The sequence below is a fragment of the Leiobunum rupestre genome, chromosome 3 (assembly GCF_980474605.1).
Source record: "Leiobunum rupestre chromosome 3, qqLeiRupe1.1.hap1, whole genome shotgun sequence".
NCBI classification, from domain to species: Eukaryota; Metazoa; Arthropoda; class Arachnida; order Opiliones; family Sclerosomatidae; genus Leiobunum; species Leiobunum rupestre.
In genome coordinates, this window is record NC_143386.1 from 58,305,623 (window position 1) to 58,330,128 (window position 24,506).

At 37.4% G+C, this 24,506-nt stretch overlaps 2 protein-coding genes across 2 annotated transcripts; one reads left to right on the forward strand and one right to left on the reverse strand.

The window, feature by feature from the left end:
- Positions 1-5,500, forward strand: LOC149953183 (zonadhesin-like). Its single transcript, XM_090169809.1, has 7 exons — positions 1-37; positions 99-356; positions 2,270-2,470; positions 2,529-2,711; positions 2,785-2,889; positions 4,130-4,393; positions 5,118-5,500. Exons 1-7 carry the CDS (start codon positions 1-3, stop codon positions 5,303-5,305), a joined length of 1,236 nt encoding a protein of 411 aa, XP_090025935.1. The 3' UTR covers positions 5,306-5,500.
- Positions 5,501-9,889: 4,389 nt separating this feature from the next.
- LOC149953184 (serine protease inhibitor swm-1-like) lies at positions 9,890-10,588 on the reverse strand. The gene is made up of 3 exons (XM_090169810.1): positions 10,559-10,588; positions 10,341-10,496; positions 9,890-10,086 (listed from the first exon to the last, which is right to left on the reverse strand). Exons 2-3 carry the CDS (start codon positions 10,432-10,434, stop codon positions 9,890-9,892), a joined length of 291 nt encoding a protein of 96 aa, XP_090025936.1. The 5' UTR covers positions 10,435-10,496; positions 10,559-10,588.
- Positions 10,589-24,506: the final 13,918 nt, after the last annotated feature.

Genomic DNA, 24,506 nt, shown 5'->3' on the forward strand with positions numbered 1-24,506 from the left:
ATGGATCTTCTTACACCGGTCATCATATTTTTATTAGGTAAGCGTTTACAATTTATTTCGAGGGTTATTAATTAATAGTATCTTATTTTAATTGAAAGGCTTTTCTTTATGTACCGCCAATGTCAAATTTGTGGGAGGGTTACCTCCTCGACAATCGGCGCCTGTCAAAATCGGAGGACCAATTATGACCGTTTCAAATTGCAACCCGGCAACTGAAGAATATTTCCAAGGGCAAATATGCTACATGGATTGTAACAATGGATACGTTTGCATTGCGGAGTTCTGTGGTTGCAAATGTAAAGCGGCTCTCAGCAAAAAAGGCTCAAAATGCGTCGCCTATTGCCCATCCGATACAAGTTCGTATACTATCGAAATACATCCACCATAAGTCAATAATGTTATAGACATAAGTCTGTCAATTACTCGGAATAATTATCGATTGCTACGAAAGGAGTGGGAGATAATTGACGTCATAAGGAAAAGATTAGGGCCTTTAGTGCGACAAATACTCAACTTTAAGTTATCACGCGCTAGTCTTAGCAAAAGTGGATACGATTTAGAGAGGTTTTCCATCGAGTTCTCCGGTTTCATCTTTCCATAAAAAGTTGTTAACGATAACGGAAATAGTAAGTTTAGGGAGCTGTTGTGGTATGAAGGCATTAAAAGGCTAGATGACGTGGGCCTATAGACGGTAAAATAAATTTCAACGGCTTTCCGACCTCGGAAGGTTTTCATAATTGGGGGTAGGAAAAAAGGGGAACGTTTCGTGAGAGCATGGCTGCCAGCCCTACCGCATCGCGAATTTAAATGTCACTGAAGTCATTTATAGCGTTTTTCACATCTATTACGATTCATCACAATTAATTATTTGTATTTTAATTTAAAGAACTCCAAGATATAGGTAAATTTACAGTTAAACAACCATTTATAGCATTTGATTTCCGAAATGTAACAGTCAGTTTACTTAGACGGCGCCACATGCTCCAAGAGGAATCATGATTTAGTTATTTGTTACTCGACGACAGTCAAAAATTGGTCTCTGCGCATGCTCAAATACCAACCAATCCGGTGTTCCCTCCCTAGCTAATATTTTAAGTGGCAGTGACGGTTAAAAATCCCACCCCCATTTATTTTACCGTCTATAGTAGTGGCTTGGGTATTAGCTGATTATTACTATTATATGAAGTCTTGTTCACTTTTGGCACTATGCAAAATGACAGTCCACCAAAAACGTGAAGTTACTCTAGAAATGTCTCTTAACCAGCAGCATTAACACGGGGAAGATATATGGCGATTGTCTGGAACCAAGATTCTAAGGGGACTCACTGTTCAGGCCTTAAAAGGCACGCCTTAATCCTGGGAATGGGAAAATCACGGTTAATTTTGACAAAATGGCGCCGTTGTTGTCGGTTAAATCTAAGAGCAGCAAACATAACACCCCACACAAGGAGAACGCAACCCGTCAAAAGTCGTGGATTTTCTTGCGTACATTTTTCATTGGCTAGACGCTTTAGCGCCTGCTGCCGTCGGAAGGGGAAAATTCGGAAATTGTCTTCCCCCCCCCCCCCCCGCCCGTAAAACGTTCATCGTAAAGGCTCGTGACGCTCGTCCAATGAAATTCGTACACAACCCTTCGTTAGCGTGTTTAAAGGCTAGCCGCGTTCTCCTTGTGTTTGTTGCTCCTAGGTTAAATGTTTAAATTATAGTAAGTTTTAAACCTTTTATTTTTGAAATTTGTTCTTTAAAAGTTTAATTAATGGTAATTAACTATTGTGTTAAGTAAAAATAACCAGTAAGCCGCGTATGGCTCACGTTTTTACCCCCATCAAATTCACTGGAATCCAATTCATTTCTTAACTTCAAAAATTTCAGAACTAAGCCCCGACTAAACCGCTCGTAGTGATAGTTGAACAAAATTCTTGAGGCGCTTCAAAGCGGCTGACGTACCCCAGTAAGCCTTCCGATGTAGGCCACGCCTACCGTGTCAAAATATCGGGAACAGTGAGTCCCCTTAGATTCTTGGTCCAATGTTGTGAAAGAGTGTCACAAAAAATCTAAAGCAGGCGTACTTTCGCCACAACTGCTGAGATTCATATGTACCTCGATTGACAGGTTAATCCACCCCTTGAAAACGTCAGCGGAGGAACTTGTAGGATTGTAGATTTTAGACAGTAAAGCTACGTTTACACTCAGCTACAAGTTTCTCCGTACAAGTTTTCAAGGGGTAGACTAATATATTATTGGTTTAACCATTATATTTGACGTTAAGTTGCAGAATGTAAAGAGACCATGGTCTTATCGGATTGTCCTCATTGCGTCGAACGTTGTGACCCTTTCGATAACACTGCGCAGCCCAGATGTGATATTGGAGCGTCAAAACCAAATGTAATTTGCGAAAGCGGACGTAAGTACTGTTCGTGTCCTCAAGGATGGAAATGGCACCAGGGAAAATGCGTCACGAAATGCCTTGGTAAGTTACGTAATCTCCTTCCGTTCTTTTGAATACACGTTAAGGCCCTTATACTTAGCTGATAGGTGCGCCTCTGATGGACTGGTTTACAAATCTGCTTACCATCACGGCTTGCAGACGTGCGAGGCTAAAATCAATCCCAGGAAATCAAAAATCGTCTATTACCCGGGTTGTTTTTGTCCAGATGGTCATGTTTTGATCGAAGGTATCTGCCTTTCGCCGGACTTTTGTCCCGTTCAAGGTATGTATGGACGTTATACGACATAAATTTCCAAATCCTGCCTGAATTTTCAATCCGTGAAATATTTTTATAGAAAATAAATGCAAAAAAGGATTCGAATTTACCGAGTCAGCCAACCCATGTACCAGAAGTTGCCAAGGCCTCCTTTGCCACACTTGTCCACCTATGATATATAAAGGTTAATATTTAAAAAGTCGAAATTTTCGGTTTGCATCGTGTTTAAAGGGAATATAACCTCTGGTATTTCTGTCGGCCTCCGAGGGTTCCAATATTGCCCGCTGCCTCCCATGGCTTTTCACACTTGCGGCGCTGATAATCGTTGATTGTGAAGGGAATAAAGGAAATTGATGGGGTCTTCCATAAAGAACGCGACAGAGGTTCTATTCCCTTTAATGCTGGTTTTAACTTGTGCAAAACCGCCCAGATAACGAGTATCGACGCAAAAAAAATTAATTAGGCCCAACCATAGAAAATACATGTTTTGAAGAGGAAGACTAACTTCTCCCACGTCATAACGTCAGTGGATGACTCTATGACGTAGGGCAAGTTAGTCTTAACAAGACGTTGGCAAGGGAATTTTCCACCAACTAACTTTCAGCACTACCTACGTAATTAATCAAGGCCCGTGAATGCTCGGAAAAAATAAATGTTTTAGTCTTTCAAATTCTCCGCAAATTCCCGCTAAGTGCGCATGTAATTCGAATCAACTGCTCAGGCCTTGTCTATAGCATTATTTAGAATAGGCCATGGTGGCAAATTACGTAGGCTATGACCGGTAGTGGCTGCATCACAGCTTCGTATTTTTTTAAATAAATCTCAATATTCATATTACCATATTTCAAAATCAAAATATTAGTTAAACTATATCTTTTGTTTGAAGTTGTTTATTTTGGCAATTTTTACAAATAAATCTTTTCGAAATTTTTAGCCAAGTCAAGGCTTAAGAAAATCTTTATTTTTAATGTTATTTTATATAGTTAATAGTTTTATTTGTGAAAATTGCCAAATAGATATAGGTTAACTAGTATTTCGATTTTAAAATAATGTAATATAAATATTGAGATTTATAATAAAAATATTTCAACATTAATTTTATTCTTTAATCGCCGCCCTACGAAGCTGCGATACAGACACTACCGGCTGTAGCCTACGTGATTTAATCACCAGGGCCTATGCTATAGACAAGGCCGGGGCAGTAGATTCGATTTATGTGCGCACCTAGCGGGAATTTGCGGCAAATTCGAAAGACCAGTAAATATTTTTTTTTAACCGAGCAAGCACGGGCCTTTACGTAGGTAGTGCTTTCAGAATCGCCCTATTGCTAAACGGAGAGTTTTGCGTTGACACTCGGCGCTGAGGCTTTTTTACCTTGGTAGTCTAGATTATCTTTGGTGAGAATCTACCATTTTTACCTCAAGGTTGCCTCTGCAAATATGGTACATACTGGAATGGAAAGTCTTGCGTACCACGAGAACGTTGTTTGGAGAAAAAGTCCTTGGAAAAGAAACAAAATTACAAGTGCGGAAAACCTCATTTGATTCAATGTACCGAACTCGAGAAATCGTCGCCTCTCCGTCAGTCCGCACCGATTTTCAAACCATTTACTTCCGGTTGCTACTGCCTGGAAGGGTATTTCAATGACGGACGAGGGAACTGCGTCATCGCGGGTCAATGTGAAAATGGTCAGTTTATAATACAGGGTGCCCACTAATATATGGACCAGGGCGAATATCTCCAAAACAGTTTTAGGTACGAATATGAAATTGTTAGGTCGCATAGAGTGTTTAGAGGGAAACCTACATTGAAAATTTCGATGACCTTGAACCATGTCTTCAAGGTCATCTAAAAACTATCTCGAGAACCGTAAGTGTTAGAAAGTTGGTTCCAATTAGAAAAGTGTTCCCCGTCACGTTTTAGGCCTGCCCAAATTCGTACTTAAAACTGTTTTGGAGATATTCACCCTGGTCCATATTTTAATATACACCCTGTATACCAAAAGTGACATAATTACCAAAAGTGTGTCAATCGGAACTATTTCGTAATGAATGTTACGAGCGAAATGCAAGTTGGGAGGGGAGAAGGGAAAGTATGCCTTGGGGAGGGAAGGAAGTTAATACCAACAAATAACGCCTCGTAGTGAGGAACGGAGGAACTAAGTAGCACTGGTCAAAGTTCGTCGTTCTGTGGAGATGATATCGCCATCTACCTACGATATAATACCATAGACTAAAAAAAGATCCAGAAGGGCGTCCGTAAATATTCTTTTATGTGGTCGATCTCGAGTCGAGCATTCATTAAACCTTTAGCATACGAAAGTACAGGGATTGTCACACTTTTGGTAATTATGTCACTTTTGTGTATACTGATATTATAAAAACTGATACCATTTTTTGTTTACGGCGCTAGTCAAATGCCCTGCCAACTCTTCGTGGCAATTGAGATGTCCTGATTGGGACCTGTGCTACCAAAATTTGGCCAAACTCGATGAATGCAAGCCCGTACACGCTTGTTATTGTGATAGTAAGTTCAAGCGGCTTTCCGACGCCAAGACGGGTCAATGCATTCCGGAAAACAAATGCGTAGCCAGACCGTGAAAGTCCTTCAAGAATTTATTCAGGATTTCCACAGAACGGGGAAAAATGGAAAAGTCATGGGATTTGAAAATGGGTTTAAAAGTCAGAGAATTAAAAAAAAAATTAAAAAATTTCCGGGAAAAGTCGAAGAATTTAATTTTGTTTGTAAATGGAAAACGTTTACTAAAATAAACGTAAAAAATTTACAAATTTAGAAATGGTAAAGGAAAACCTGAAAAATCTGGAAATTTTAATCTGAAAAAGCTGTGGCAACCCTATTATTGTTTATTTTTTTATAAATTGTACTAAATATAAACCATACTAGTTTAATAAAATCAATTTGTAAATTCATACTCCAACCCTAATACTTTGGCGCCGTTTCGTGTCAATCTCTAGTCTCTCCTACAGGCTTTAACTGCGCCTCGCAAGAGGGCGTCTTTATTCCTATCGGTTACTTGGGAGAACAAATCAGATGCAATTTGAGATCAGATTGTTGGGTGAGGTGTATATGAAACATAAACCTGATCTGGCTGGTTTTCTTTAGATATCCGAGAATTACGACCTGAATAACCTGATCTGTCAATAGCCGATTATCTTCAGATATCTGAGAAATACAACCTGAATAACCTGATCTGTCAATAGCCGATTATCTTCAGATATCTGAGAAATACGACCTGAATAACCTGATCTGTCTTTAGCCGATTATCTTAAGATATCTGAGAAATACGACCTGAATAACCTGATCTGTCAATAGCCGATTATCTTAAGATATCTGAGAATTACGACCTGAATAACCTGATCTGTCAATAGCCGATTATCTTCAGATATCTGAGAAATACCACCTGAATAACCTGATCTGTCAATAGCCGATTATCTTCCGATATCTGAGAAATACGACCTGCATAACCTGATCTGTCAATAGCCGATTATCTTAAGATATCTGAGAATTACGACCTGAATAACCTGATCTGTCAATAGCCGATTATCTTCAGATATCTGAGAAATACCACCTGAATAACCTGATCTGTCAATAGCCGATTATCTTCAGATATCTGAGAATTACGACCTGAATAACCTGATCTGTCAATAGCCGATTATCTTCAGATATCTGAGAAATACAACCTGAATAACCGAGGGGCTAACCACTCTTAGAAAGTCTGTACACCGGATTACACTTAGATTAGCACTGCCAAAGGCAGGGAATTCAAAGATTACGCGTAATCACATTAGTACAGTCAAAAGTACGGCTCTGTACACCGATTACGCTGAGTGATCAGCCCCTCGTGAATAACCTGATCTGTCAATAGCCGATTATCTTCAGATATCTGAGAAATACAACCTGAATAACCTGATCTGTCAATAGCCGATAATCTTCAGATATCTGAGAAATACAACCTGAATAACCTGATCTGTCAATAGCCGATATCTTCAGATATCTGAGAAATACAACTTGAATAACTTGATCTGACTATAAAGTATTAATTTTAAATATCTGAGAATAACGGCGAGAAAGGCTCGATCTGAATATCGTCCGACATCTGATAATGAAGAACTGAATAACTTGATCTGACTATAGCTGATTATCTTCAGATATCTGAGAAATACGACCTTAACAAGCTGATAAGTTTGCTGTTGGAAGCCGAAGACGATTCTTACGTAACTGCGCCGCTAAAAATCCCTGCTTACAGTAGCAACAATATTTGGGTTTCTTACATGTTTTACTGCCACATCTAATTTTCCATTCGAGATTACGAGGCAGTACTGTTCACTTCGATAGTTGAAACCAGAATGTACTTATTTCTACTGAAGATTGAGCATTACGGCGATTGGGAACGAAAAATCTTTCTTGATCATATAAATTAGATGATTATCCATTATATTATTTAATGTTATTATATTATTTATATACTCAGTTGGAGGTTAAGAAAGGCTAAATATGTAGTACATTTGGCGCAAAGATACTAGCACGAATTTTCGGTAAATCGGCGGCGGGAATAAAAAAAAAAATAATCAGCCAGGCGAATACCCAAGGCACCACCTTCGGCCCAAGTCATCTTGCCGAATGTAGCCGATTTTCTGTTGAATTCCTAAAAGTTCCGGCGCGTGTTATATTAATCCAAGTTAAAAATGCCAATTGCGTAAATTTTTAAGTAACGCACAGGCCCGGGCGGCTAACCGGCGATCGCCGGTCAGATCGGGGCCAACTCAAATTGGGGGCCAAAGTGGAAAAATTTGGCATTAATGGGAAATGAGGCCAACACGATTACATAGCCGGTGGGGCCAACTACTAGCCAGTCCGGCCATGGTAACGCATATCTCGCCCCTGATTAATCAGGTGGACACGTCACAATCGCAAAAATAAGTAGTAAGTAATTTTTGCTGGGCTGGGATTTATTTTGGTTAACGTGGCTGGGTAAAAATCACAAATTGGACTTATTAATAAACAACTGCATATCATCCCAAAGTACAACAGTTTCCATTTTTCAATAAACCAATTGAATAATTAATTTAATTTTATGGGATTGTAAATTATCGAAGGGTTTGCCGTTTACGAAATCTGAGGTAAAAAAATCGAAAAAATAATTTCATGAAATTTATAATTCTAAAGAAATATAGGAAATTTTATAAGTTCCGAGAACAATTTGAAATATCGGAAATATTGGTAATGTCGAAAAACCAGAATCGAAATATTTCTTCTGAGAAATACCGGAAATATTTTAAATACTGAGAGGTATCTGAAATAACAATAATAAAAATAATGTTTATTTTTTCCAACATATTTGTACATACTTATGGCTTGGTAAAGGCCAAGTCGTTAACCGACTTTTAGGCCGTAGTAATTTCCAGAATATATCTGGGCTTAGACAAAAAATAAAAAACAAACAATACAATATAAATAACAAACAACAATAAAAACAAAAAGGAAAAAAGATTAGTTTATATAAACAGAATTTCTTGGTATTATTTCTTAAATATATTTAAACCTTAAAGATGGCTCGTTAAGTAGTCGCGAATACAATGTTTATAGCTCAGGCCCGTCTTAAGACCTTTTGGGGCCCTTGGCTAAATTATTTTTTAAGGCCTTTGCGATCCCCAACGGTCAGCCTTTGTATGTCCATGGTCTAAATTCAACTACACAATAATCAAACCAAAACTTTCCAAAGTATAAGATAAGACTACTGAAAATAAGATTTATACTGACAGTGACTCGCTGTTACGTTTTAGAAATTGTAGGTACCGTATGATACGCGATCTGACTATGAGTCAAATTACTTTAGACGTAACTAAAATATACATAATATTAAATGAGCATAAGTAATATTTACCAACTAAAACCTTATCCCTAGCCGGGGCCCCAAAACTACCTGGGGGCCTTGGGCTGTAGCCCATTTAGCCCATGCCTTAAGACGGCCCTGTTATAGCTATTTATAGGCTTACATTAGTTGGAGGATTAATCGTGTTAAACAATTTTACCGATTTACAAAATATAAATATTAATTATAAATATTAATTTTTTTTCTGTTCGTTCAAATGGCGTATCTAAAATATGGGTTGTTCTAGAAAAATATTTGGCTAGTTTACTATAATTAAAAGGGTTAAAAGTAGAGGGGGCTGTTAACAAATCATCATCCCCGTCCTTTACGCAGGTGAGGGGAATAAAGTCTGACTTATTGTGGGAGATTCCTTTCTATTATTGTTATAGCGTCGTAACCTAACCTTTTAAATTTAAATAACCCTGAAATTACTAAATTTTACAGGAGTGAGAGGTCGCTCCAAACGTTAAGTAACATATAAACGTTTTACACAAGAACTTATATTATCAATTATTTCAACTTATAGTGGTAATTTTGGTGGATAAACAAACTAGGGGTGAGTGGCGCTAGTTACGTTAAAAAAACTCGTAGGGCGTGTTAACAGACATTTATTTATTTAGTTTATACTCCCTTTAAATTTCTTTTAAATATAACCTGCATAGCAATCTTTATGAAGACCCCTTAAGTTTTTCAAATTTCCCTGTACAGTGGCGCCAAACATTTCTAAAGCCAAAGGTAAGAGCGGCCAGAGCTGCATACATTGCTGTTCCACACCAAATACCTGAGGTTATATTTCATTAAGTGGGGTGGCGGAGTGGTTAGCACTTTCGCCTCGCAGCAGGAGGAGCCGGGTTCGATCACAGTTTGTGGCACTGGATAAAGACTCGGAATAACTCCTTCCGCGTTGAGTTTGCAAGTTTAAGGAGTTTTCTCCTGAGCTATTCGGTTTCCCCTTCCATAAAAACTTGTTGAGGTTAAAGCTAATAGTTAGTGTAGTTGGCTCACGTGGCATGAAGGGCTTGCCACCACCATCCAACGCATTGTAACCCGGCCCTCTGAATTAATGGCTTAAAAGTCGCATGATGACTTGGGTATTAACCTGGCTGATTATTTTAAGTATTTGTGACTCAATTTAAAGGTGGGATCTTTCGCTACGTCGAAAAAGGTGATTTGCGCGATTCAAATATTACTCCTACTCCGTAAGCGAAGGCTTTACAATAAATGTGGAACACAAAAGTCACCTTTACCAGTTCTTTTATTAATTCGATAAAACTATAACATAAGAAATTAATTAGACATTAGTGGGGATTGCTGGGTTTTCGCATTTTGCCATAGGAATGCATTTGTTGGTTTTCAGAGATCGTTTATAATTCTTGATGCACGCGCAGCCTTTGATGCAAACATCTGCGCATCCCGTCGGTTCGGAGGATGGACAATTGTCGTTGCAAAGACTAGCGCAATCGCTAAATTCCTCGTTCTGGGTACAATCTGTCACGAAATTGGAAATATTTAGGATAGGTTTTTGGCCAAAATAAAAAGTTTACTAAAAACGGCCAGCTTTCGAACCGTTTTTCTTCGTCAACTACGGTTCGAAAGTTTGCCGTTTTTAGTAAAATTTTAAAGTTTTAAAAGATTTAGTCATGATAAATCGTGTCTTTTTTATTACATACCTAAAAAGCCATGGCAGAAAAAAAGTTAAATATTTATAATTAAGTCACAAATGTATTTATTTATTTCCTTACTGAAACATTCCTTTTCGGGACGACATTGTCCATTGATTCGCTTGAAACCAGGAGCGCAGAAGCACTTGAACGCAGGATTTTGGCACACTCCCATCAAATATTCGTCGCAATTATCGAAACATCGTTGTTCGAATACTTCGTTTTTTGGGCATTTTACTGCGAATAAATTTAGTAATTTAGCTAAAGCTCAAGTTTATAATATTTAAATATACTACTACTTCATGGAATTAAAATTTTGAAGTTTATTAAATTGGATTTTCGATTTTAGACATTCATAAAAATGCACTTCAAATAAGTTTTAATTTGATGTATAATACCATTTTTCTAAACTATTTCTACACTCGCGAGGATAATAACTTTTTCTAGCGCGCGTGCAAAAAGCTCGTGCGAAGAATATTATAATAAAGACGTGTATTGTGACGTAAGAGCAACATTTTAACAGGTTGGGCAAGACCACTTTTTATTTTACAAAATCAAAAATTGTCTTGGAAAATTTATGAATAAGGTGAGTTCGGTTGTAACGTAAATATTTAATTAATTTTCATTAAATTAAATTACTAATTTAAAACTAAATTTAAGTTTTCCAGCTCTGAATTGGCATAACCTACTTTTGTAAAATACTTTGAAGTATAATAATAATAATAATAATAATAATAATAATAATAATCAGCTAGGCTAATACCCAAGGCATCATCTTACGCCTAAGTCATCCAGCGACTTTTAAAGCTATTAATTCAGGTGGCCGGGTTACAATGCGTAGGAGGATTTAATTCAATTATTTCTTTAAATCACTTGATTTAAATCAGACAGCCTAATTTTTAAGTAAATATTTTTATAGAGAGTAAATTTCGCGTGGATTCTGCTAAGGTACATATTTAAATTTAAGGGCCTTAATGGATATATTATTAACTTTTGGTATACGATAAGTGCCCTTGAGGACTAAAGAAAATGATTTACCGATCGGACTTGTAGCCAGACTCGAAGAAAAACTCAAACCTATTCGAGAATTACATTTAAATCACAATTACTTAAGTTGTAATAGAAGCATTCACATATTTCCTACAGGGAAATATGCAAAAAGGGGCGAAATCCACCCGAAGTACCTTCCTATTTAAAAATGTTTGAGGTAGATGGCGACACTATAAATTTATTAAAAATATACTTTTTTAAAAAGTTATTAATTAAGAACTAAATTATAGTACTTTAAATTCTTATTAAAAATATATAATTTTTGTAATTTAAATTGACAATTAATTTTAACAGTAGTTAAAACAATCCGCCATAGATGGCACTATAATACAATATTAAACTATCCAATCAGGGAAGATAATTTGGTATTTTAAATCTCGACAAAACCGTCCTCCACTAAAAACGGAAAACTTTCAACTAATCGTTGAAAATCAAAATTATGACGTCATGTTGCTATCAGAGAGCCATCTACTAACAAATAACGCCATCAACACGTTACCTCGGATGAATTTTACCCCTTTAAAGTCGTCTTTGCCCGTTAAAAATTGTAAATCGGTCTATAGGTATAATTTTGTACTTACCGAGAGCGTAAACGTAAATAATGAAATGAAAAGTCATTTCGGTAACAAATTCCACTATTGAGGACGATGAAAATGTGCCATCGAACTGTTTCTCTGCGATCGGAGGATTAAAGGGAAGGGGCCCAGTGAGGCGCGAGTAACGCAACGGGTGATTGTACGGTACGAGTGTCGAATCACATTACACATGACGAGCGTAACGCCACCAACCTGCAAGGGAAAACCCGCGATACAATTTCGTCAAAAACCAGCTGAATGCCAAATCTTTAAAGAAAAGTGAAACTAGAAATTTGTTTATATCTATAACCGTTATTGGTGTTGTAAGTCGGAAAATTTTCCGTATTTTACCGGAAAAAAGTTTTCATTCCATGATTAGTCAAATACATTGTTTGCAAATTTAAATAAAGCGGAATTTTCGTCTCATTTTTTTCGAATCTGAAAGTAAAACTAAACCTCTAGACTAGTTTAAACGGAATAAAAATGTAACACTATTAATGTTTTGTAGTATGTTTACTGATATTAGACATTTTATATCGATAAAAGGTTAAAAACGTTAAAAACCTTTTAAAAGTAATTTATGTTTCAATTTTTTATTTTATTTTTCTGGAAATTTTTCCGCATTTTATTTTTTCGGAAAATTAACAACACTAACCGTAATAAAGTTACAATTATTTATATTCTATTTTATATAAGCCCCTACTAGCTGGACTCGCCTGCAAGGCCAACTACAAGCTTCTGTCTCTTCAAGGCTACATGTAGGGCTGGGAACACAGCCAAACGCGACGCGGAGTTGGTGGTCGACGAGCATTGCTTGATGGCCTTATATAAAGTATTATCATGATTTTAAATTGCATCCGTTTTTATTTTGCAAGGTCTCTCTAATAGGCCTTTCTATAAAGTAGCATTGGCTTTCTTGTTTAGATGTATCGGGCGCGTCACTCGTGACGTAGATGTGACGTTTCACTAGAAAATTCGACGACGAGTCGCCCTTTTCATAAAGATCTAACCTTCAAAACTGAAGTGAACTCCTATGTATCTCGTGACGAAAGCGATACATTAAAACAAGTTCGGAAAGCGTAATGACTGTAGAAATTGTTTTATATTTTGTAACCCTGGTTTATATTTTCTGTACCCCTATAATTATTATATTTTCTTCTCATGTAACACGAGGAATGGTAAGAGCCCAAGTCCATTTTTTGACCCCCATTTTAGCGGACGCTTCTGGTCGCAATTGGGCCGTGACTAAGTGAAGAATTGGGGGTGTCCCAAAGTCTGTACTGCAGAAGCGCAGGGACAGAAACCGGAGAGAAGGCTCCTCTCGCCAAAGAAAGTTTGGTTTCAGTTAGCGTTCTGGAGTTAGCGTTTTGAAGTTGAAGCGAAGAAGAGCGAGCGAGCGAACAATGTAAAATCAATATTTAGCGTGAAAAACTTTAAACTCTATATTCCCTTTTTGTTAAACTATTCAGTATTTATAGTTGTAACCATATTATTTTAACCAATATTTAATGGCATAATTAAACTGTTTATTTTTCAATTCACATTATCGTCTGATTAGTCTAATGTCTCAAGCGCATACAGCGGGAACAAAAGTTCATCAGAGTCGCGACACCTAAAAACTGTTCGCAAAAATCCTACAATGACTATATAGAAAGGTCTATTGTCCAAAATTATTTTTCTGCCTAAGCCTTTCCTTAAATTAAATTAATTGTTATACTACAGGCCCACACATGGGAGTAAATTGGGGGGGGGGGGGGGCTAAGGGAGCCCAAATTGCCGAGTTAACTATAGGTTAAAGCATAAGTAACATAATAATGATAAGTATGACACTATTTTGCATAATAACTTTGGTTCATTGTCCATTTCGTCGTAGCAAAACGGAAGGTTGAAAAAAAAAACTTTATGCCTGATTGATAATTTGAGAATGGCTGTGTGTTATAAGTGGAGGCTGTGATGCCAATCCGCTAGGACGGAGGGGATGAAAATTTGGTTTTACTGAATTTCTAAAGGTCCTATCGAGTGGGATCGTATATCGTAGCAACGCGTATTGAAATCGAAACGGATTTATTTTAAAACAATAACTTTAATAAACAGGAGGGCAATACTTACAAATTACAATAATCTTACTAAATTTCGCCGCGACTGGTAACATAAATGTACTATTTATTCTCCAAAATCGCGGGAAGGAAAATTGGGCGCGTGTGACCAGAGAGAATTTATTTTACAAAGGATGTAAAAAATGGGGGGGGGGGGGGGGCTGGTTAGGTTTTCCAAGAACGGATTGACCATCGCAGCGAAAGCGGGCTAAAGTGCATAAGACGGTGGCAAAAAATGGGGTTACATTCCACCATCTAGGGAGTGAGAAAATTCCTACAATGACAAAGTAAAACGACCTTGGAGAATATTGACGATAAAAAGAACGGAAAATATACAAGGTGTTTGAAATATTGCCGTACAAGAAAACGAATTGAATTAAATGTTTAAACAAAGAAAAACCCAAATTAATTACACATTAATATTAAATTAATATGTAAGGGGAACTGTTGTGATTTAAAAGTCACCGGCGTGAGCTTCAATCCAGTGGCGTAGCTAGCATGGGTGACAACCGGGGTGGATATCATGGTGTGCTACTTACTAATCTCTAGTTTGTATAAATTTAATTTTTTTCACGGTCGGGTGTCACCCCCAAATCACGCCCAAACGGGTGGCACCCGGGTGGACCCCCCCCTAGCTACGCCACTGCTTCAATCACGTCGGAAGACGTATGTTTTAGGGAACTATGTGGCCCTCCTGCATTGCGGGGTCTGCGGGGGTCTTATTTACGCCACTGAGGTTACTATTTGAGCATTATCTCTAATTAGAAATAAATTATACAAAAACCAGTTCTACGAACTGAAAAAACAGTGTTTATTCTTGTAAGTGTTACGGCTAAGAAGGGACAGACATTAAAATAAATTTAGAATTCATGTTTTTACGAAACATCATAACAAAAAATGTACGCAAAGTTTATCCAGAATAAACTCTATAAACGTTAAGAGATTATATACCAAATTAAGGAGTGGAAAAATAATTATGATGTGTGATTCGAAAATCGCTCTTGTCTACGTCACTCCGTAGTCGAAGTTGACCAAAAAGAATGGTGAAAAAAGAGTCTACGTGACAATTTTCATTCTCACATTGTGAGAAATTCAGAAAATTGTCACGGAGACTTCGAAAATTATGAAAAATAAAACTTTTCTAGTTTTAGACCATTTCAGTTCGTAGAACTGGTTTTTGTATAATGTATGTCCCTTTTTCAGAAGTAGAAAAAAGATTAAATGGAACGTAATAATATTTATTTAGGTGAAACCAAATTGGTTTCATATGAAAACACTGTTTAGAACAGCGAAGACTTAACGAAGTATTTAATTTCTTGTCAAATTTAAAGATAATTCATAAATAATACAAAATCTAGTTGCAAATTGAGTTTGTGCAATAAAATAATTAACGATTTGACCTGTAGGTAATTGTAATTTTGTTATTTCTGGCTATTTCGTTCTCAATTAATCGTAAAGACTTGGATGCGTTTGTATACTTTTTGAATATATAATACAGCGAAGAGTCCAGTGTAATGGTTAAAATTAAAAAAATGCGCGAGCCTTTTACGCTAAAATATTTAAGAGTGCGTTGAACATTTTAACAAGTTGAACAAGACATGAATTAAAATTCGACGAGTCGCCCTTTTTATAAAGATCTAACCTTCAAAACTGAACTGAACTATTACGTATCTCGTGACGAAAGCGATACATTAAAACAAGTTCGGCAAGCGTAATGACTTTATAGAAAGGCTTATTAAATAAATACCTTCTTGTAAAAATTCAACGTAAAATGCTTCCAATCATGTTTTTAACAAAAGTGACATAATTACCAAAAGTGTGTCAATCGGACCTCTTTCTTATAGTACATTCATTTTAGCGAAGACAAACTCGAAAAAAAATAGTTTGACGCCGTACCTGTAGTAGGTGTTGCCGAAAAACCCACTTTTAGGGGTAAAATTGCCATTTTGAAGTTTTTTTTTAATGAAGACGAAATTGCAATAGAAAGTATCTTAACGGTTTCTGATTAAATATTTGATATAAAATAGTATATCTCTTGGTTACGAGGTAAAAAAAAATTCCAGGGGTCAAATTGTTATTTTGGAGCAATAATTTTGGTAAAAACGGCCGAATTGCGATTAAGAATTCCAACATTTTTTACTTTATTGGTCCAAAAAATACGGAAAAAAATTATGATAACTTCGGCAGCAAAACCCTATTCAGGGGTAAAATAGTATTTCCACCAATCAAAAACAAAGCGCGCGCTTTTATTCAAATTTATTAGTACCAGAGTCGTTGCGCCATCTCGTAGCAGCTGTAAACCGAATCCGAAACTAAAACTCTGTGGAAATGAACTGGGAAAAAGAGGTGATTACGCAGTATTAACTGCAAAGGGCGTAGATGGAATTCAACAAGCTTGTAAAGCACGGAAAATAAGTCGAATTGACATATGTATAGGCAATGCTGTTCATAAAAAATGTAGAGCTACGATACAGAATCTCAAATGTTCTTTTAAAGCCGATTACTTCAATGAAATTTCGACAGCTTCAACGTCTCAACGTACCTTACGTTCTTTGGAAAATCCTTTTGATTTTAAGTGTGATTGTTTTGTAGTGAAAAAATAGTGAAATATTATTTGGAAAGAAAAGATGCTTTTCCAGTTCGAACCACAGATTTCGACAAATCTATTCTTGTAGTGTGTGACCAAAGAAACGATAACTGGGCAGGCTTAGTAAAGCGACGCGTTCAGTCGGTTAAAGATCTACACGCCGCTGATGCTTGTTATCATCAATTGTGCAGTGTTAACTTTCGCACTCATAAAGGGATTCCGAGAAAATTTCAAACCTCATATTCAGATGCGAAGGACGTCCGGAAGACCAAGATCGCCGAAGTGCTTTTGTTAGTGTCGCCAAGTACCTCGAGGAGAATGACGAAGAACAAATTACAGTAACTGAATTAGTTTCGAAAATGAAAGAATACTTGCCAGATAATTCTGATTTAGAGCCGTACAGTGCAAAATATATGCAAAGAAAACTACTCGAATTTTTTGAAGATATTGTAACTTTTCGAAAAATGGCAAATAACGTTCTAAAAGACTACCATGATGAAAGAAAATTTGGAGATCCTGAAGAGGATAAAAATAATCTAAACCGCACTAATGCCGTATTACTAAGGAATGACGTAAAAGCAATGACGTTAAAGGAACAACATTTAGTTTATGCCAGCCCCGACGATGTTGAAAATTTGGAAAGCAATTTAAACTATTTGCCAGAGAGTCTCAAAGCGTTTTTGAATATTCTAGTAACTGGAAAAGGGAAGGGAAAAGATAGAAAAGTGCCCACATTAGGGCAAGCTATTATACAAGCTATACGACCCAGAGTGCTAGTTACCCCATTGCAATTGGGGCTGGGAATTTCGATGCACCACAATACAAACTCAAGATTTTTAGTCGACACTTTGCACAGTCTTGGTCTATCTTGTTCCTACACGGAGGTTCAGAGATTTCAACGTTGCGCGGCGGCTACTAGAGGAATAGAATTAACTGAATATTTTCCTGGTAGTTTTGTTCAGTACGTAGCGGATAATGTAGACCACAACATTGTGACTTTAGATGGACATGGTACATTTCACGGTATGGGAATAATTGCAACTGTAACGCCTGGGGTTACGACTCAAAATCAAATCGAAAAGAGACCAATATCAATGGACGAAATTCGAAACATTGGACAGATTGATGTTAAACTATATCCATCAAACCTTACTGGTATGCGCTTAATTAAATACTCTACGCTTAATACTGACACCTTAACGAATGAAGTATTTAATTTGGACAATGTTATAAAGATGTCACCATTTTTGGCATCGATGGCCCCTATGTGGAGTGGAATGTGCCAAATGCTTTATACAGGTGATCACCCGAAGTAGCGAAACGTGTATTTATTCAACTTTGCATTTTGTTTGTGTTCACTCGTCTAAATACAATTGCACCCCAGTTTTAACATTCGATCAGCCACTTTTCTCGAAAGCGACCGGAATTATCGCCAATGAAAACTCTAATAGTCCGTTAAAAACATTGTTCTCCGACTTGGTGGTTTACATACTCAAATGAGTTTCGTTGGAAGCGTTGGCCATATTATGGGGGGAACTGGTTTGAAAGAGATCTTGGAACAAATATACGCCCCAAATACTGTAACACATATGCTCTCCGGAAAAGCGATATCGAGCGCCATTCGTGGATATTTTTTAACTTACGACGCGCTCTACAATATTCTCGCGAATAGAGCATGTTCCCTTGAAGAACGTTTTGACGACAATCGCGACGTCGCTGAAGCACAAGGTCTTTTAGAAGCCTTGCTGAAGTCGGAAACTGAGGTCGAAGACATGGTTTCGTCGCTTGTATTCTCGCGTCTTGAAGAAAAAATTCGCGCATTTTCGTCTTCACTAACTAAGCAGAAAACCGCGTCTCTATGGCTTTCGTTCATGAGAATGGTAGAGATTTTAAGAAATTTCATCAAAGCTGAACGCACCGGAAATTGGAAAATGCACCTCCAAGCTGTAAGAGACATGTTGCCTTTTTTGCAGCTAGCGGCCACAATCAGTACGCTTCTAGCGCAAGAATCTACTTGCAAAATATGCTAAAACTAGAAACCACAGCACCTGACTTATATGTCAGGTTTGTCGAGGGTTATCACGTAGTACGTCGTAGTGACCGTTATTGGGGTGGATTGTCGACCGATCTGATAATAGAACAAGTCTTAATGCGAACTGCTAAAGGACCTGGTGGTTTAACTCGCGGTCGTGGTATGACTGTACACCAAAGACTATTATGGGTTATGTCCAGGCCCTTGTGTGCCCAAATGAACAGTGCTATGCAAGAATTCGCCGACTCTCTTCGTGTGTCTAGTGAACAGCATGTTTCTACGTTCACGTCTAGAATAAAAAGGGACAACGAAGACCGAAATAAAATAATTGAATTCCTTATTCCGTTAAATGTTTTCCAAGAAGATTCGGCTCTACGAAACATAGTAATCGGCGTGACTGATCAATCCGCGAATTCGCATCAAGCGGAAGAAATAGGAAATCAAATTTTAGTGGATATGACTGGTCAATTCGTCTCTTCATTTAGTTTTAAAAGAAACAAACAAGTAATACCGTTAAACAAGAAAAATACCGTTGAAGTAGAAAATAAGTCGATTTATATTGACCCGGAACTTTTATTTCAACGATTAATAGTTAGTGCTCAATCTAGTGAACAAAATTGAGAGAACCTCTTTACGTACGAGCTCTGTTCTTTCCCGGCTTCGTTGTTTGATTCTGAGGGAATGATGAGAGAAGCGTCGAAGCCTCAATTGGCTAAAGACATTCAAACTATCGTTGGCTTTGGAACACGTCCTGACGGTATAGTTCATTATGCATTAGATGGAGGGTCTCTACTTCATCGTATTCCGTGGGATCGAAATTCAAAATTTGAGAACATATTAAACACATACGCGCAGTACGTCAGTAAAAAGTATGGAACACCTACTATTGTATTTGATGGTTACGACTTGGAGGAATAAAACCAGTATACAGGAGTTGCGGAGAGCTGCGAAATCGGTTTCGTCAGTGACCGTGAACTCGCGCGAGACGGAGGGGTTCAAACGCGACTAGCGCCAACTGCATACGGAATTTTGCAACTATTCTCATTTTATAGCATTGTTTTCGCGTCGTCTGGTTTGTTTTGAAACATTTCTAAATTCCTTGCGCCTTTTTCCAAAATGACTCGTATTTGTTTGGAGGAATAAAACAAACCAGATAAAGCGAAAACAATGCTATAAAATGAGAATAGTTGCAAAATTCCGAATGCAGTTGGCGCTAGTCGCGTTTGAACCCCTCCGTCTCGCGCGAGTTCACGGTCACTGACGAAACCGATTTCGCAGCACTCCGCAACTCCTGTATACTTGTTTTATTCCTCCAAGGTTACGACGACGAAAAATCGACGAAGTCTCACACCCATATTCGACGAAAGAAAGGCGGTATTGGACCCGAAGTTAAGTTTCAACCTTCTACAATCACAGTTCTCAAGAAAAACGAGTTTTTAGCGAATATCAACAACAAGAAAACATTTATTGACTATTTAAAGTCAAAATTGCAAAAGATCGGTTGCCATATCAAACAGGCGAAAGGTGACGCGGATGTACTTATCGTGAAAGAAGCTGTAACGTCTGCGAATAATCACACCACTATTCTTATTGGGGACGACACTGACTTATTGATTCTTCTAATTCATTACACTAAAAGCGAATCATTTGACATATACTTTTGCCCCGAACCAAAGAAAAATGACAAAAGTGTTGTAACCTATGACATCAAAGCTTTTAAGAAACAGCTAGGTGATCATGTATGTGAAAATATTCTTTTCGCTCACGCTTTACTAGGTTGCGATACAACGTCAAGGATTTTCTCTATTGGTAAAAGTGAAGCTGTGAAACTTTTGGAGTCTAATGAAGTTTTTCGACAACAAGCCTCAATCTTTAAAAACCTAAACAGTCGAAGAGATAATGTTGTTACAGCTGGGGAACAAGCCGTTACACTTTTATACGGAGGGAAACCTAATGAAACGCTTAATGCGGTTCGTCTACGCGTGTTTACTAGGAAAGTTTCACTTGCTACAGCTCATGTTAAGCCCGAGACGTTCAACGCCTGCAGCTTTCACAGTTTAAGAGTATTTCACCAAGTTCAACAATGGATGGGTTCAGAACTTGACCCTCTACAATGGGGCTGGGAAATTCAACAAGGACACTTGTTGCCAATTAGATCGTCTCAACGTCCGGCCCCATTACATCTACTTAAATGTATAAGGTGTGCGTGTGTCAAAACTTTGTGCGCAACGATGCAATGTTCATGTAAGAAACAGGGCCTGGCATGCACATCAGCTTGTGCAGAGTGTAAAGGTATTAACTGTTGCAACGCCGAACGTTCAGACCTTGAAGACAACTTAGAAGACTAATTTTTTTTGTAATGCTATAATATTTACTTCTGTAATTATTGAAATAAAAATCGTTTTGTTTCTAATTGAATACTCGGTCACTTATTTAATTGTCAAAAGATTTTAAACCACAAAATAAAACGTAAACCAAGAAAAATACCGCGTAAGTCATTTTTGTTTGAGTTTGTCGCATTTTTAATCCAGAAACCGTTAAAATACATTATGTTGAAATTTCGTCTTCATTAAAAAAAACTTTAAAAATGGCAATTTTACCCCTAAAAGTGGGTTTTTCGGCAATACCTACTATAGCTACCACGTCAAACAATTTTTTTCCGAGTTTGTCGCATTTTTTCATCCAGAAATCGTTGAGATACTTTCTGTTGCAATTTGTTCTAGGTTCAATATTGATTTGACTGTACTATTAATGAATGTTACGAGCGAAATACAAGTTGGGAGGCGAGAAGGGAAAGTATGCCTTGGGGAGGGAAGGAAGTTAAAACCAACAAATAACGCCTCGTAGTGAGGAACGGAGGAACTAAGTAGCACCGGTCAAAGTTAAAGTGTATTTTTTTATTTTTCGTCGTTCTGTGGAGATGCTATCGCCATCTACCTACGATATAATACCATAGACTAAAAAAGATCCAGAAAGGCGACAATAAATAGTCGTTTATGTGGTCGATCTCGAGTCGAGCATTCATTAAACCTTTAGCATACGAAAGTACAGGGGTTGTCACACTTTTGGTAATTATGTCACTTTTGTTTTTAAGTAATAAAATCATTAAAAACCATATGTTACTATCACGCCTATTTCGGCTTTTTCTAGTTGTTTGTGATTTTATGGTGGTTTGTCGATGTTTGGACATAGGGCAATTTGGTTGTTTGTAGAATTGGAACGGTTTGGATTTGTTTTGACAACACTATCCGCATCTTGCAGTAAAGAAATTATTTTAGAGGAAATGTGAAAATCGCGGAAAATACAATAATTATAAGCAATTAGAAATCACATTTTTACTAACTGCAAATTTTGTACACAACGAAACAATTTGAAGTTGTTCTCAAGCAGAAAGATTCCGGTTGCCAGACACAGTGGATTCCTTTGAAGCCTTCATCGCAACCACATTTGTAAAGACACGTTACGCATACCATGTTCTTGCAAGAATCGACACAAACGCACCGGTAACTCTAGTTTTTACGACATTTAACTATTCGTGAAATAAAACTTAAATTTAAAACGCTATCGAGGGTTAATTACTTACCAATGATATCGTATACTACCTTTGCATTCCTTATTAGGGACACATTTACCATTGTCCCGGCGCGGCGGCAAGTGGACTGACTGAAACACCCGTATTTGCATTCCTTGGAAGGAGCTTTCCACCACCCTCCTACCATATAGACTAAGAAAGGTTTCACAAGGACATTTCGCGCGCGAATTTAAAACCATGTAAAGTCTCAGCAAAATGCTGGTGCGAGCCAAAGACTAGTGAAAGTTTACCAAAGACGTGACAGTATCGAAGGACTCAAATATTATTCTTATTAGCACGTGTTTTAGAAATCAGATGTGATACACGTGAGGTACTATATGCGTTTGAAAACGTATATATTTAATTAAAAATGAATTTGAATACAAATATGGATGACTTGGATACTAATATGCATGATTTGGAAAGTCTCTTCAATCATGGTATGTATTAAGTTATTAAATTAGCTTTCCAGTACTAATTAATACTGTTTAAAGACATTAAAAGGACTCGCTAGATGGCATGAGCCTAAGTCGGTGCCTTGGGTATTAGCCTAGCGGTTGTTTAATATCATATGTAACATAATTACTTATAAGTAAGCCACTGTACCTTTATTCCATTCAAAAATCTTCACTAACGGTTTGTTTCACCACGAACCAGTAAAAAGGTGGACTACGTTTGATTTTAACCTTTTTATTCATCCTAGTAATTTTGGGAGTCACACTATTGGTTACTAACATATGTATTTAAGCCAAAGGAAAACCTCTAAATTGGGAAGCAATTGTTTGTGTCGGAATTTTAGTCAGCCCAATGTAGCTTTATTGAAAATTATAAACACGCTCGGTTTGTGCGGATGATTTGACAATGCAAATTTATTTTAGAACCTGAGTCCCCGAAAACTTCATGAATATGCATATTAATTGCATTAACAGCACCTGACAGTATATTGTAGTTCATTTTAGCTCCTAAGCCTTGGTTAGAAGTTTGACAGCCGATCAGATACGGAAGGGCTCAGCCTAAGGATTTGAAGTTTACCACTCAAACGTTGAAACACTAAAGATAATGTTTGTGAACGTTCTAGGCTCGATATAACCATCTATTGCGAGGCAAATTATGCAATGTAGTTGCGGGCGGGGGAGGGGGAGACAATTTCCGAATTTTCCCCTTCCAACGGCAGCAGCTATACATAGTTTGCATCCCTACGTCATCAATGACGCAGTTCTAAGTATAGATATAAGAACCAAGAATAAATATTTAATTTGAGCTAGAATGAACGATTCTATGCCGCCATTTTGCCGGTGTAGATTTCTTAGTAAAACGGGAGGGTTAACAGTTTCAATCGTCTGTTTGCGGATTTTAATTATTTTCAAATGATTAAGAAATTAGTTTCACGTTAAAAATGGTTATCTGCCTGGTTAAAAATTGTTCGAGTAGTTCAATTACCAAGGGAGAGCGAAAATTGTTTATTTTATTCGATAGCGAAGGTAATTGTAAAAAGGATGACCGCAAAGGCCTAACTTTGATAAGCTTTGTCAACTTCTTTTCGTAGATATTTCTGTAGTAATTGATTGATATTTTATTTAAATAACCCGGCCTTAGAATCTTATCTGACTTTGTTTAGGGCCCATTTAAAATTTTAAAGCATAAATCTAATACGTTTTGTAGCTTTGACGAGATTACCAACAAAATGGCTACCTATTCAGTAGCTACGCGCGAAATGGTTTGAATTTTTGATCGCCGTCCCAGTTTCCTTGGAGACCATAGGCCCCTCCCTTCGGTGCAAACTATGTATACCCGGTAAGCGCACCCTACCAAACAAGAGGGATCATACTCCCTTTAAGCTTTACATGTGACTTGATGATTTGTTATTACACCCATAGCTCAAGATATCTTTTAGTGCCCCCCCCCCTTGTTTTTTTTCTGTATCCGCCACTGGGGGTGTTAAGGTTTAAAGGTCGACTCTGTGCCGACTAAAAATGTACCTGTTTCCAACTCCAAAACGACGTCGGGCCATAGTCAACCCAATTTCAAAACGTCACTCTATACCAACTATAAATATCATGGTTAACCGACTCCGAAACGAGATTGGGAATTGCATATTTCCGACTCAAAACTGAGTATAATAATTATTAAATATCATAAATAAATAAAATAAAAAAAGCTTTGTTACGGGATATTCTCGATCAGTCATAATGACTGTTTTACATGAGAGTCCGTTTAAATTAAAATAAAATAGACCCATAACAAAAGAGGGGCCGCAGACGAGGCTTAAGTGAGACCTTTGGACGGAACATCCTGTTTGTGACGTTTTGAACCACGTGACCGCCATTGAAATATAC

Excerpts from the sequence above, each read along its gene's own strand:
- LOC149953183 (XM_090169809.1), top strand. The coding sequence starts at position 1 with ATGGATCTTCTTACACCGGTCATCATATTTTTATTAG. Across the intron at positions 2,471-2,528 it reads ATGCGTCACGAAATGCCTTG|CTGATAGGTGCGCCTCTGAT; the intron begins GTAAGTTACGTA and ends CCTTATACTTAG. Across the intron at positions 4,394-5,117 it reads CGCGGGTCAATGTGAAAATG|TCAAATGCCCTGCCAACTCT; the intron begins GTCAGTTTATAA and ends TTACGGCGCTAG.
- LOC149953184 (XM_090169810.1), bottom strand. The coding sequence starts at position 10,434 with ATGGGAGTGTGCCAAAATCCTGCGTTCAAGTGCTTCTGCGCTCCTGGT. Across the intron at positions 10,087-10,340 it reads TCCCGAAAAGGAATGTTTCA|ATTGTACCCAGAACGAGGAA; the intron begins GTAAGGAAATAA and ends ATTTCGTGACAG.